Below are 15,730 nucleotides of genomic sequence, written 5' to 3'. Positions count from 1 at the left end.
AGGGTTCGCCTGCTATCCCTGAAGTCTCCCGTTTGAGGCACCGACTACCCCCGGTACCACGCAGCCATCGGCACGGTTGACACGCCTTGGCTTAGGGGTTTTCGTCCGCATTTGGTAAGTGTGATGAGGGAAGGAAGGGAGAAAAATCCCCTCCCGCCGATATTCTGTTTGAGCAACTGGGGGTTCACGACTCCTCCCAAGAGCTCGCCCCGAACTCACCACACCGCAAGCCCCCCCACCACGACAAGGTAAACGGACACGGGGGGGTCTTTTTAAAAGTATTTTAAAAAATCGGATTTAAATTTTTATGAAAAAAAAGAAAAAGAAATTATTTTTTTTTTTTAAACTCTGATATACAGTTGCAAAAGTGGAACTTAATTTCTGCAATCAGTCGGAATCGTATCTTTTATTCGCAGGTTCTGAAGGCGGAGGGTCACAAATTCCATCCGGGGTGTTTCCGCTGTTCTGCGTGCAAGAAATGTCTGGACGGCGTCCCTTTCAGTGTAGATCCGCAGACCAACAACGTCCTGTGCATGGATGATTACAAAAAGTAAGCGTTTCCGGATTAAAACCGCTCAAAGCTTTCGAGCTCCGTGAATGAAAGGAAAACAATATTATATGCCCTAGCAGGATATTTACCAAAAATAGCTCCATCTTCAACAAAAATAATGAAAACTCTTTTTACGAGTTTTCATTATTTTTGTTGAAGATAGAGCTATTTTTGAAAAGTTCATGCTTTGCGGTGCAGAATATTGTCAAATAAAATATTTCACAGTAGAACCTCGTTTATTCGGATCTCCCGTTTATCTGCATCAAATTTGTAGGGTTAAAAATAAATTATATGTACTTAAATAATAATTTTCGATTATAATTGTAAGAACGGAACTAAAAATACACCAAAATATTCGGTTTTCGTTTTGATTGAGCGTACAACTCCTGCATAGAACGTACAATAAAGTATAGTAGGGGAATGTGTGGCAAAGTGAGACGGTTAAATATTTACTATGCTTTTAGCGCCAGCTATCTGGCAATATTTTAATTATGTTGTAGCACACATAGTCTATTTCAATCAGGAATAAAATACCACCAAAGATTAAAGCATATGATATACAGGGTGTTCCGTTTTAACCTGCAAAACCTCTATTTTCGCAGTCGTTAGTCCTAGATGCATACTTCCAATCGCAAAAATGTTCAAAATCAGATGCAGAGTTACGATAGTGATTTGAAGCGAAAATAAGAATGAGTCAAAAAATAAAAAAAATATCTTTTTATACGGTTCCTAGGTCCTCTAACTTATATTTAGGGGAAAAATCGCCATTGAAAGAACTAACACAAAAGATTTAACATTTGTGCGACCAAAACTCAAGGAGATTTTCAAGTTCAAAGTTTTGAAGGACCATATAAAAGATGAGATTAGAACTTAATCGTCCTTTCCGAAGATGACAGGTTGTCAAAGTAAAAAAACTAAGTATTTATATTTTTCATTGCTGTTTAGTGGGGGCGATTTGGAAGGAGGGGGGGGGGGGAGGCCACTTTTTATGATTCATTTGTTTATTTTATTTTCTAAGTTAGGAATTAAAACTAGAAATTACATATATATTTAAAAAAAAAAAAAAAAACACACACACAAATGTCGAAATTTTCAGAACATAATTATTTGTTTTACTTTGTATGTCTGCTTACGAAACATTATTCAGCACAAGCAGTAATTTTTAATTTTTGTATTCATTGTTTAGATATTAGTCAATCAATTGTTTTACTTAAAAACAAGCCATACTTGTTCAATGAAATTATTCCAAGTGTTTGTGACATCTCAAAATACTTTGGGGTAAATAATGTAAGTCTAATTCATGTCTGTGTTTATTCGGAGAAATTTATTGTGCACAAAATTCATCAAAATCTTAATGCAAACGTGAGTTATAAGTTGCTAGATTTACATCAATTACCATTCATCTGCTCTCAAAACCTGCCCTAGCAAAATTTTGTACTTTTCACTCTCTCTCTCTCTCTCTTTTTTTTTTGGTACCGCTAAAAGTTTTATGGCTTTTAATTGACTCCCCCCCCCACTTTTCAGTCCCAATCGCCGCCTCTGTCGGTGACTATTGGTCATACTAAGATTAAACGTTTTGTGTTGGATTTTTTTTTACAATGGAGATTATTTTCTTGAATATAAGTTAGAGGACTTAGGGCCCGTATAAAGTTACATTTACATTACATTTCGTATTTTTGACTTATTTTTAATTTTGCTTCAAACTTTCAATATCTTAACCCTGCATCTGATTTTGCAATTGGAAGTATGCATCTAGGACTAACGGTTGCGAAAATAGAGGCTTTTGTAAATTAAAACGGAACACACTGAATACAGGCACTTTTCAAATGTTGATACTCACATTGTAGCATTTTGTTGTAAGTCGAAAATCATTTTTGCTATTATAAAATTATAAAGTTCTTGCTGTAACATTTTAAATATCAATTGAGACCTTCTATTACTCGGTGCAGTATTTATTTAGTTAATATTAAGCTTATTTGTATTGTAAATGTTTTGTACAATTAGTCAAATAGATGCGAGGCAAAGTGGGTGGGGTATAGTGAAATAGTTTATTTTGTTTACTCACTCAATCATTTACTAAATCACTTACTTATTCATTTATTAATTAAATCACTTACATTCCTTCATTTAGTATTTCACTTATTCATTCATTCATTCACTTATTTTCCTATTCATTTAATCATTTTTTCCCTTCATATATTAATTTATTTATTTAGTTAGTTATTCGTATTCATTTATTATTTTAGTATCTTTTTATTTATTCATTCAACCGTTTATTAACTGTATTCATTTGATCAAAAATATTTTTTATAATCGAATAGAAAATATTTCATTAGAAAGATATTATTTCATCTTTCACTTTGCCCCATGAAAAAAGAGCGAAACATTTCCACTTTTTTCTGAAGGTGCAAATTTACTACCAAAAATTAAAATATTGTCTCAATGCAAGTTTTATTATAATACACAATGTTCTTCCTTCATATACTATAATTTTCGAAACAAATTTCCAATTTGTTCATTTTGGAAAAGCTCAGTCATCTTAACTAGTATTTCACTTTGCCCCACATTCCCTTACTAATTTAACAAACAATATGGCGTACTTGGAGGGTCAGTCCGACACCACTGCAGCTGAACTATAAATGCTAAAGTATTTCTTGCGCGAAACGGTACCTACTTTGTAGTTTTGTTACAAAGCTTTTTTTTTTTAGTAATAAAAGATAAGTCTGCTTATTTAAGAATGTTTTGCTTATTATCCGGATTGTTCACATTTTCGTTTATCTGGATTGCCTTTGGTAACGGTTAAGTTATTTTTTTTTTTTAATTACGCCCACAATCGTTCTTTCAAACATAAGGCGTCTTGCTGTCCAGTATAACAATGAAGTGGCTTCAAAGGGTGTTAGGGCCTGGAAGTCATCACAATTATGAATATCATGGAAAGAGGAGCAACTATGAAGATGCTCCCCTGTCATTGGAGATGTCCCCTCACAGAGCACACAGAGAAGTGAATCTGCCAGGTTGATTTTATGTAAATGGGTCTGTAGATAGTCATGTAAAGTAATAGTTCGGAGAGAGGCAACTCCTAGGGCTCTGGGAAGGAGAGAAAGGCGCGTACGTTGTTCATCATCCAGAAGGCAAGCCCAGGACTTTCCGTCAGCTTTGTTCCTCAGGGCAGAGACTGCAGCATGTTGGATTTTGCATGCGAGAAGTCGCTTAGCGTTTCTAAGTGGAACCGGGCGAGAAGGTGGATGCAGGGACGCAGCCTCTTTAGCCAAGATGTCCGCTCGTTCATTTCCATAGATGCCACGATGGCCTGGGATCCACTGGAAGACAACCTCTCTTCCTGAACGCAAAAGAGAGTCAATGGATTTTTTAGACTCAAGCTCAAGTTCTGAAGGATATAGATTGCAATCAGTAATGGTCTGAATCGCAGCCTGAGAATCAACAAAGAGAACAATATTTTGTTCAGCTGGGTCTCCAATAGATCTGATGGCCATAAAAATTGCGTTCATTTCTCCATCAAAGTTATCCGCCCAAGTGTCGAGAGGCTCCTGAAGAATAAAATGTTTGGAGAGAAAGATTGGTAGAGCAGGAGGCACCGTACACCTGCTCTACCAATTGAAGGAGTGGCCGATCCGTCAGTATAAGCCCTAAACCAATCCTGATCAGGGTACCTTTCGTGCATTGTGGCCAAAGCAATGGAGTACATCTCAGTCTGATGAGAATCTGATTTCTTGACAGGCTGTACCAGATCTAACCTAGCTGCAGCATAAGTATAAGAAGCTGGTATATAAAAATCTAAAGGCCTTTGGTCTGTCTTTTCGGCAGTCCATGCCCTCTAGAAACTTGCCAAAAGATGAGCGTTTTGCTCTTAGAATCTCTTTCTTCAAAATAGCTTGGCTTTTTCTTAAAGCAATACAATCCTACATAAGGCCAGTAGATTCCGCTTTAGCTCTTGCTCTGTCTTTGTCTTCTTTAAGGTCTTGAAGCTTATCATTCCAAAAAGGTTTAGCATTTTTAATATGACCCCTAGGGACACAAACATTGGCACACTCCAAAATTGTGAAAACGATCTGGTCGAGGGCCTTATCAATATTTTCATTCAAAGTACAGTTTCCCAAAAGAGAATCTGTTAACTCTGCATATTGCTCCCAGTTTGCCTTTTTTAAGTTCCAACGAGTAATTCTGGGGTCACCAGTCAGTTTTGGCTCAGTGATAATCACAGAAAGGATTCTATGATCAGCACCACCAGGGGCCTTAATAAGGTCGTGTTTTATCATAGATGTTAGGTGTGGATGAGCCAGCAATAAATCCGGATGAGAAGAATTGCCTCCGTATGAGAGGAAAGTTGGCAAGGCCTTTGAGTTTTCAATAAAAACAATTTGATTTGTGTCAATAAAATCTTCAACTAAATTGCCAATAGGGCAATTTTGGTCGTAACCCCATCTGGTGGAATGGGCATTAAAATCACCTAAAATGATGGAGCGTCTGTTCCAGCCAACCATGAGAGAGTTCAAATCAGGTTTATTGCGAGGAGGATTGTAAACAAAGGAAATACGAAAACCAATGTTATTTTTCCACACTCTTAGTTCAAACGCTTCCAGAAAGTCTGAAGATGTCATAGTGTGCTTAATCAAAGGCTCTGCAATGAGAGCGTCCTTAACAAACACAACAATTCCAGATGCGATTTGACGAGAACGCTTAAGAGAATATGATTTATAATTTTTCATTGGAAAAGATTCCAGTTTGTCAGCAGAACGGCCACTTTCAGCAATACCAATTGCATCAGGTTTTTCAGCAAAAATAATATTTTTTAGTTCAGAGAACTTGTCAATGGTAAGTCCACCGGCATTCCAAAAAAAAATTTTAAGGCCAGGGTTGTCCTTGCCCTTAAAAAGACATTTCCTAATAGGGTTTTTGAAAACCTTCATGAAGCCTTCACAGTAGATAAACAGGATCAGCAAGAGAGATGGCGAAGGCTGCAGCAGATTTTGCGTTACCCTGGGTGCACCACGAGGAGGCCTGCTACACTACACCCCTTACCCCCATCGCGTAGTCAAATGGTTTGGCAGTGATCATATTTCCTTTGCGTCTGGAAAATAAAAATCATATTAGGATGAGCCGTTTTTTATTTGTTTTACAAAGAATGAATTAGTGTAAAATATAATAAAAGAATCGCACTATGTATGGCATGCTTTATTTTTAATTAGTATCGCATCATATACAAAGAAATGTAGGAAAAACATTCAATCTAGATTCTAAGAAATATTTATTTACACACAAAAAAGTTTAGTTTAATAATAGTGAATTTTACAACGATTCCAGTGATGTAAGATTCGTTATTTTTGAAAAATGAAATGGAATCTTACGTAAGAATACAAGGGGGAGGGGGGGTCAAAAATTGCCAAAATTATCCTTACGTAATGAATAAATAGCCCCTTATCCCCTTTTTCTTCTTATGAAGTCGTTGACTGCCTCACTTCGATTCCTTTTTCCGTTCTTTTTTATTTATATTTTTTCAGTTCGTGATCCCAGATTTTTTAAAGTTCTATTTCGGGACTATGTGTGTTTCTTCTTTTTTTTGACCGAGTTTTAAAAATCATAGAATCTACTATGTTGAAGCCAGAAGTAAAGAGTTATTCTCTGCACACATAAACGGTAGATAAAGAATCGTAATTTCGTTTTACATTACAGGAAAGTAGCTCCCCAGTGTGCCAGATGTAAAAAACCGATTGCTCCACCATCTTACTCTAATGAAGTCACTCGTGTTCTGGCTATGGGAAAAAGTTTTCATACCATGTGCTACAGATGCGAAGTAAGATATTTCCTCATTCTATTTACTGTAAAATATATAAAGTGAGTCAAGATTGTTTTTCTAAATATGGGAGGGACCAGACTAAAGGTCGTTATCTTCTAAAACCTTCACAAAAAAAGGTAAAAACTGATAAAATTAAAAGCAGTTTTTTGTGTGTGGTTAAAAAGAACTCGAATGCAATTGGATTCATATTTTCGAGTGGGCGTGGCAAAATCAAGAACGTACATGTCCGCCATTACAAGATATAAAAGTGTTAAAAATATTGGTAAACTCAAATTTAGTGATCTCAATGCAGAATCATATTGCAAAAAAATGCGGGCGACATTTACAGAAGCGGATGGAATCAGATTTTAAAATTCAAAGGGGGGCGGGTCATCACGATATTTAGGGAAGTGCGCCCTTGCTCTTAGGGGGGTACCCATGCCTTTTCAATGTAAACTCCTCAATTCTTAATTTAAAAAAAAAAAGAGTTTCGTAAACGTTTTTCTCTGCAAATGTAAGAAAAACAGCATGTTTTCGTAAATACCCATACTTTTGAAAAAATGAAAAAAAGTGGTGCAGATATTTTGAAATTGACATGGTTTTGAATAAGTTCATATATGAATAAGAAATATAACGTTTACAAAGTCACTAAACAAGTGCTTTACTAAAAAAAATCATTCTTCAATATTCGTTTGAACGAAATTCAACTATTAAAAATATATCAATGCACTTATATTTTCCAGGATTGTGGTCTGCCATTGTCTTCCAACAGCGACGGAAGAGGCTGCTATCCTCTCAATGATCGATTATATTGCTTTGACTGCCATAAAAGAAGAGTTCCAAACGTTGCCAAAATGCAGACGGGGAAAAAATAAGACCAACGGAAAGTTGAAAATTTTTGTTCCGGAAAAACAGAATGAAACATAAATTTGTAATCCAAATTTGCAAGATGAATACTTAAAACTTGATGAAGTTTACGACTGTAATTCTTTTAGAAATAATCATCTGGAGCAACTTCGTTTTATGGCTCTCCTAAGTGATTAAGTGGAGGTATTTTTTCCATGTGTAATAAATCATGTAATCATCTTCTATTTATAAAAATAATCCGAATCTGCTTTTACATAAGAACCCTTAGTTTCACTCAATTGAACATGTGGTTTAAGATTTCAAAATACTTAAGTTGATGGCATTACAATCAACGTACTTCAAATTCTGTCAATTAAAAAAAAAATTGATAACAGGGGTGCCCATTCTCCAAAGGTGATAGACCCCCCCCCCCCCCCTCAACAAACGAGAACGTTGAAGCTCTTAATACTTAAGTTGATGGCATTACAATCAACGTATTTCAAATTCTGTCAATTAAAAAAAAAAACTGATAACGGGGGTGCCCATTGTCCAAAGGTGATAGACTCCCCCCCCCCCCGCAACAAACAAGAACGAAAACCCTCTAACGTCGATCTCCCCTCGTGAGCATCCCTGTCAATTATGCGAAGCGATCACTATGCATCATTTCGAGAGGCGGAAAAAACCAACCTCAAGTGAATTAACTCCAAAAAGTTCTTCAAATACTAAAATGTAAAATCTTGCCGACGGTTTTCTACAGTCCAGAAACAATACGCCAATTGTGGAAAAATTTAAAAAATAAATTAAAAAAAAAGACACTCTGCATTTCTATTTTTACTTCCTTTTTACAAAAAAGGAAGTATTGTATTCGCAAAAAAAATTTCACTCAAAAACCGACCTTAATTTCCATTTTACTCACCCCCGAATGAATATTAAGTTTTTTTTTCGACTCGACCACACGTGGATAAGTGCCTAAGAACGTACAGACATGCGAAATATCCATAATGACGATTCCCGAGTTAATTATAACTAATTTTCTCGTGACGTATGTTATGTGCGTATGTATGTCGCATATTTCAAGGATGGCAAGTCCTAGAAAGTTGAAATTCGGTACGTAGACTCCTAGTGGGGTCTAGTTGTGCACTTCCCCTTTTGGTTGCATTCGGGTGTTTCTAAAGGGATCTTTTGCCCCTTTTTGGGAGGAAATCATTGTTAATTTCGATGTAAACTCAAGTGGTGTTTTAATTTGGCGGACACTTGACGATATATCGCCAGTCTTTTGGTCGCCAATTTGGCGACAAATTTGGCAATTTTTTTTTTTTAAATCTGTTTCAGTTTTGCCACTGTTGGTGATATTTGGAGAGTAAATTATTGAATCACATTAAAATTGCCAGTAATGGGGCAATGACATTAAATTGGAGTAAAAGGAAGTCATGTGATTCACACATCATCTCGTTCTTTAAGGTTTGTTGTTCTAAGGGCTTGAAGTGAGACCTCAAATTGTAAAAATTTTCAGGGTCGTCAAGATTTTACAATTGTACTACAAAGATAAACTAACAGTCATTATGGAGGAGATCTTTACTAAGATCAAAAAAGATTACACTGACTAGGCTTGGACAAAACTGCTTTTATTTAACCCAGAAAAATAACATACTTAGATTAAGAATTGTTTAAATGTTTATTTTATAGGCTTTTTGACTTTGTCATCCACATAAAAAACCTGCATTATAATACAATTCAGTTTTTTTTTTCAGTAGGTTTTTACGTTACAAAAATAAGAAGTTCGTACATTACATTCTACATTTCAAAGAGAATTGAACTTTTTTGCTTCTTTTTACAAAAAAGGAAGTATTGTATTCACGAAAAAATTTTCACTCAAAAATCGAACTTAATTTCCATTTTGTTCATCCCCGAATGAATGTTGAGTTTTTTTTTCGACCCGACCACACGTGCATATAATACGTAAGAACGTATAGACGTCCGAAATATCCACGATTCCCGAGTTAATTACAACGAGTTTTCTCGTAACGTCTGTATGTACGTATGTATGTCGCATAACTCAAGAACGCTAGGTCCTAGAAAGTTGAAATTTGGTACTTAAGACTCCTACTGGGGTCTAGTTGCGCACCTCCCCTTTTGGTTGCATTCGGATACTTCAAAAGGGGTCTTTTAAACAGGGGTAGAAGTGACCGACTTGTAACATATAGGACATTTTCTACAAAAAATATAGGACACATTATATGAATAATTTTGCTATGAAAAAAGAAATAATACATATCACATATTTAGTTATTCTTATCAATGATTTTATTTTAAAAAAACCTCAAAAACAAAATTATACCTTACATCTGAAATGACTTCCCTGTAGTTGAAAGAATAATTTTTGAAAAAACAGTGTACTTTATAAACTAAATAACTAAACAAAATATGAACAAAGATAATTTTTATTTTTTCTACCTCACTCATGACATGACCCAAGCACTAATTCCACTGTTCTTTAATTTTATATCTAAACTGAACACTTTACCACTTGTATTAAGAACAAACAGAGCTTGAGAAGGATCCTTCAGACGTTTTTCAGAGTTTTCTTTATGCTTGAATGTTTTAGCATGCTGCCTCATTTGCGAAAATCCACTATTGCTTATGGGCACTGAACAGTTGCAAAAATGGCAAAAAGCGGTAAAATCATCTTTTCCTTTAGTGCACCATGCACCAAAATTTGTAGAATTAATGTCCTCCTGGTTACACAACTTCACACGAAATTTTGTTAAGCGATGCGATTTCACCATTATAATTCCACTTATACAACAAAGTTACGTTTTAACATCATAAGGAACTAACATTCCACGATCCCAAAATTCCACAAAAAGAAAAGATTGCAAAAAGAAAATCAGAAAAGGTGCCTGTTGCAGAATTTAGTCAGTTAAGTTTTTAATTTGAAATTCGTTTGGGCACGTACTTTGAGCGAAAAATCCGATGTCAAAAAGTTTATTTACTGCTCTTTTTAAAAGATATATAGGGTAAAAAACGGGAATATAGGAAATAAAGGACATTTTTGAAAAATATAGGACGATTTTGATGCTTTTTTTGAAAATATAGGAAATAAAGGATATATAGGACTACTTCGACCCCTGTTTAAACCTTTTTGGAGGGAAATCCCCAAAAAACTCTATATTTAATATCAATGCAAACTCAAGTGGTGTTATAATTTGGCGGACACTTGGCGATACACATCGCCAGGCTTTTGGTCGCAGACTTAGCGACAAATTTGGCGATTTTTTAAAAAAAATCTGGTTTCAATTTGGCCACTGTTGGTGATATTTAGAGTTAACTATTGAATTACACTAAAATAGCCAATAATGGAGAAATAACATTAAATTGGTGTAAAAGAGTGTCATGTGATGCACACATCAGCTCGTTTTCTTTATATTTAATGAATTAGAAGGCTACATGAATAATCATACTTGCAAAAAAATATAATGAAAATTTTTGGGTTCAAATACACTTTACCCATGTACATTGCTGGTTATGTAACAGTGAAAATAGACTTCATATAGCTTGTATTATTTATTTTTATTATTAAATCAATAAAGCATGTGTTAAAATGAAATTTTGTTTGACTTCAATTTTCGGACTTATGCTAGTACAGCTATAAGGTACAGATATATGTAATCACATAATTATATACTGGTGACATACATTTAAAAAAATAAGTACTCAGGATATAAGGCAAAAGGTGAGCTTTATTTCACTTTTAAAATTTGTTTACAAAATCTGTTATTGTTTTTAGTATAGAACTATTATTTTTTCCTAGTTACATAAAAAACTTTATAACAACCTTGAAACAGTTCTATTTGAATAAAATTGCATTATCGGGTTTAGTATTAATTTGCAAAAATGCAATTATTATTGGTTGCATTTTTGCCGGTTTGTAACTTGAAGCAACAAACCGGCAAACTTGTATTTTGAACACTTCAGGATCACGGAAGAATCTCCGATTCACTAGCACATAACTGGAAAGAATTTTCAGTCAACATATAAAGATTTCTAGCAAATTTTTTGCCCTTTTTTTTCTACTTTACTGTTATGCTTAAGAAAAATCTAATATTTATATTACACAGAGAAGCACCGTTATAAGTTTTCAAATTGGTCCCTGCAGAGTCTAATAAATGGATGCCTCAGTTGCCAAATCGATTAAATTCCACCTTTTGAAAAAATCCTTGTTTCTACTTTAATAGTGCTTAATCAATGCTTAGCATGTGAATTCATATTAAACTTTTGGTTCAGTACATTTCTGATCCTGTGATGGCAGAAAATGTAACACGAGGGACCATTCAATCCTATAGATAACACTATCCTCTTCATCACTTTTCTCGACTTTTTGTTTTATCGAGGTTAATTGATTTGGCAAGTGAAGCATCTAAATGTTAACGTATACCACCTATTATGTTTTTTCATTAAGTCCCTTCAAAAACGTATAAACGATGCTTCATTGTAATTATAATGCAGTACTTCTAAAAGGTGCAAAACATTAAAATCTGCACAATAAAAGTAAGGACTGCTGAGTAATTATAAGAATTTGAAAATTTTAAATTATTTCACAAAAACATTAAATATCATTTTGAAAGTCCTAACCAGGCAAAGTGGACATAAAAAAAAATGTTTTGCCATTGTTAATTTTATGTTGAAAATGGAAATATAAATAAAGTGCAGTTGGATAGAAGTTTACCCAGCCTTAATGTAATAAATGACCTTTTCTCTTGCAATAATGAATGATATTTCATTAGGTTGCTTTTTTTAGAGGAATTGAAACATATTCAAATTGTCAGATTAAAATTTTTTATTCATGGAAACACAAAACATGTACAATTTTGGAAACTGAACAAATCTTGACACAGCTGCAACAAAGAAAGCAAAAGAAAAAAAAAGACAGTTACTCTGCTGCTGTGGATACAGATTTCGACAACAAATTTACATAAATATGAACGAAGACCTCCCTGCTACTGATCACCATAAACACTCTCATCACTGTAAGCTATGTACAAGAAGGAATCTTCCTCGTGATGTTCCTTTTGATTAAAAAAAAAACATAATTACAATATATATCAGAAATAAAAACAAAATACTATACTATGTTACAGAGTAAAAATAATTTTGAATGAAAATCTAAACATTTGCCATCTTAAAACTTTTAGAATTTTTGGAATGTTCCTGAGTTTTAGATAGGATAACTGAAAATGTTAATTTATGTTATCTTATTTCCAATCATTTTAATTTAAAAAATCTAACTTCTTTTACAACTTGGGATACATAAATAACAGATTATTTTGACATACACATAACCAGAGATGTGGCAGCTGAAAACCCCTTTTAGAGCAATCTCAGGCACAAGAAAATAGTGACTTTGGAGCAGCTTGGTTCAGGAAAATAGTGAGTCTGGAGCAGCTTGACTCACCAAAAAGTTTGTTTTGCAGAAACTTGGAGCATGAAAATAGTGTAATTGGAACGGCAAAAAGTATGTTTTGAAGTAAGGAATTACTACACACACATTATATATATCAGGGATGTGCCAACCAAAACTTTTTTGGAGCAATCTTGATAGCAGGAAAATGATGAGTTTGGAGCAGCTTGGAGCAGTAAAATTGCAAATTTGAAGCAGCTTGCAGCAGCAAAAATTTAAACTTTGTATCAATTTAGAGCAACTATTTATATTACATATGCAGATACACGTGTGACATGATAAAATAATAAAAAAGGAGATTAAGGATGCAAAAACACCATAACTACAACTACAAATTGAAGCCCTCTTACTTATTTTTTTTTTCCTGCCAAATAATTTTCACAAAAGAAAAGTCCGTCCTGCTCTACTATTTTCTTGCACTTCTTTTGATTTAAATTTAGTTCACACATTTACTTTGCTTGCTTAATACATCACTGCGTTAGGGCACATTTAAGTTAGAGTGCTTTGATACCTATTTTTAAAATTTGTTTGCTTTTATGTAACATATTCAAAAAGGCTTTTTAAAAAAGCACAAACGAATGGTTGAAATTAAAAACTTTACCTCAACAAGTTGCAAGTGAATTTTGAAGAACTATTCATTTTTTTTTTTTTTTTTGTATGTTTAAGTTATTCACTTATATTTGACCTTATTATTATTATTTATTTATTTTTTGGCATATATGTTTATACACTGAACTACAGCACTTAATTAACAAATCTGAAGATCAAGCAACAGCAACATTAAAATCTTTTATTTTTAACAGTTTGATATTTAATCACAAAATTAATAATGAACTTACAATTTAAAAAAAAAACGATTTTGAGAAATGATATCACAGAAAAAGAATTTTTAAATACACGTGAAAAGAATGAAAATTTTTAAAAAAGAAAAAAATAAATAAAACTTTTAAGACAGACTAAGAATATGGAAAAAATGCCTGAATCTAAGAAACCTGAAATGTCTGCATATTCATTAGCAGAACATTAGATTTCCCAGGTTTTTGCTATCTTAAGGGTCTCCAACTAAAACTAGAGATCAATTTTCTGTTCTAAAATCTTAAGAAACCCAAGATTAAAAACTGGTGAACAATACTAATTTTTACAGATGGCATTCACTTAAATCAATCTGGATACAACTGGATTGACATTTTCGAGTGGGCGTGGCAAGAAGACGAATTTAAGGTCCTCATATACTGAAAACAAAAGATAACAAAGGGTGAAAATAATGATCAGTGCAAAATTTTTCTGGTCAAAGGAACAGAATCACATAAAAAATTAAAACGATCGAGTTTTTCAAAAGCTGATGCAATTGGATTTTGAAATGCGCAAAAAATCGGGACTAAGCCAAAAAAATCGTAAAAACAAGCTCCAAATGCATAAACTTGATGATATTCTGCCAAAACTGCCAAACATACTAAAGGAACTGCAACATTACATGCAAAATTACAGTTTTGGCGCAAGTTTGTCCGATTTTGGTGCAGAAAAGTCAATTTGGCGGTGTTTAGAAGCAGTTTGGCGCAGGATCGGCGATTGACGCAATTGGCACATCATTGCATAACATGAAATTCTGAAACCACATAAAATATCTGAACATCAAGTTATGTGGAAAAATAAAACCCGTCAAAATATTAGGAATTTTATTAATTGATTTCAGATACACATAGCATATTGGTTTTAAAATAATTAACAATTCAATTTATGTTAACTCTTCATTTTTATTTTTATTTTTTTTTCAAAACTCTCTTGTGAAATTTTATTTGAAGAATATATATTTTGATCTGTCACAGGATTGTGCTGAAAAAAAACAATTAACACTATATATCATGGCCTTAGAGCAACAGTAGGACATCTAAGTGTTATTTCTGGGATTAGATATCCGACTTTTGCTCTGAGGCGACAATGTAGGGGATAGCTCTAGATTGTTTCTTCAAAAAATGATAGAGTTGATAGTCTTAGACACAGACAATTATTACCATGGAACATATAGTTGCTTCTCACTCTGAGACAAATTATAATTAAGTTTAAATTAACAACTTTTTTGGAAAGAGAATGAACAATGCCACCAATTACAGTATGATTTACTGTTCAGAGAAAAAAAAAACCAAACTAAGAGTGGTAGCTAACTATGTTGTTGCAGTTTTAACTTTAGACCAGTGAATAATGATTGGTCCTGATCGACTTTCTACAAATAAGTTTTCTTCTTTTTCACTGGAAATTAACATTAATAAATGTTTGAGGAAAGATGTCACACTGGCAAGTAGAAAATGCTTTTTAAAAGGTGACGACTTGTTAAAGATAAAAATGTTTTGAGCTTAATTTTTTCTGTCTCCCAGTGTGACATAGGACACTGACCCCAAGTTCCGTTTAGTAATTGCTCATCTGGAAGGGTACAATGTAAATATTATTTTAATTTTGACTCACACTGCGCACACGTACATACTACTTACATATTATACATATCACCCCCCCCCCTTTTCTTTTTAAATTATTGGTATTTATACAGAAAAAGAGTTTTGTGATTTTGAACTTTTTCAAACAAAAATATCCTGGAGAGAAAAATTATTTTCTACTTAAAATGAGTTTGGAACAACTAGAAAAATGTGCCAAAAGGAAGTTATCTTTTCAGTTTGGGACATCAAATTAATTTAATTCAAACCACTGAAAGGATTGAAAAACATTAAAAAACTTGTTATTTCATACATTAAGCACTAGTTTCAATTCATATCACAAGGAAAAAATTTCAAGCATGCAGCAATATTCACAAGGAAATTATGTTTGAAGCACAATATTCCTCCATGTTTAATGCATTTTCTTCTCTCAAAATATTTTGCAAAGGGGGAAAAAAACCCACCATACTGGCCATAAGCCAATAAGTACACTGCTCATGACTAACCTTCTTCTGTTAAAATAACTTTCAAGGGAAAAAATAAAAGATGACTTTCAAAATAAATAAAAGAAATGAAAACAAGTGCCAGGTAAGAGAGCAATCAACAGATGCTTGCATTTGCAAGTGGTTTCAGAACAAATTGTTGGTTTGAGTGTT

At 33.6% G+C, this 15,730-nt stretch overlaps 2 protein-coding genes across 2 annotated transcripts in view; one reads left to right on the top strand and one right to left on the bottom strand.

The window, feature by feature from the left end:
- Positions 1–10,797, top strand: part of LOC129218689 (Wilms tumor protein 1-interacting protein-like) — a 54,441-nt gene extending 43,644 nt beyond the window's left edge. The window contains exons 6-8 of the mRNA XM_054853010.1: positions 417–550; positions 6,242–6,362; positions 7,088–10,797. Coding sequence (XP_054708985.1) covers positions 417–550; positions 6,242–6,362; positions 7,088–7,219 — 387 coding nt within the window. The 3' untranslated portion in view covers positions 7,220–10,797. The remainder of the gene's footprint in view (positions 1–416; positions 551–6,241; positions 6,363–7,087) is intronic.
- LOC129218688 (probable nuclear hormone receptor HR3) overlaps positions 1–15,730 on the bottom strand; it is a 310,012-nt gene that overhangs the window by 240,075 nt on the left and 54,207 nt on the right. The gene's annotated exons all lie outside the window — the stretch shown is intronic.

The sequence above is a fragment of the Uloborus diversus genome, chromosome 3 (genome assembly GCF_026930045.1).
Source record: "Uloborus diversus isolate 005 chromosome 3, Udiv.v.3.1, whole genome shotgun sequence".
Lineage (NCBI taxonomy): Eukaryota > Metazoa > Arthropoda > Arachnida > Araneae > Uloboridae > Uloborus > Uloborus diversus.
The sequence above is the reverse complement of the archived record's forward strand: the minus strand, read 5'-3'. Positions and strand labels throughout refer to the sequence as shown.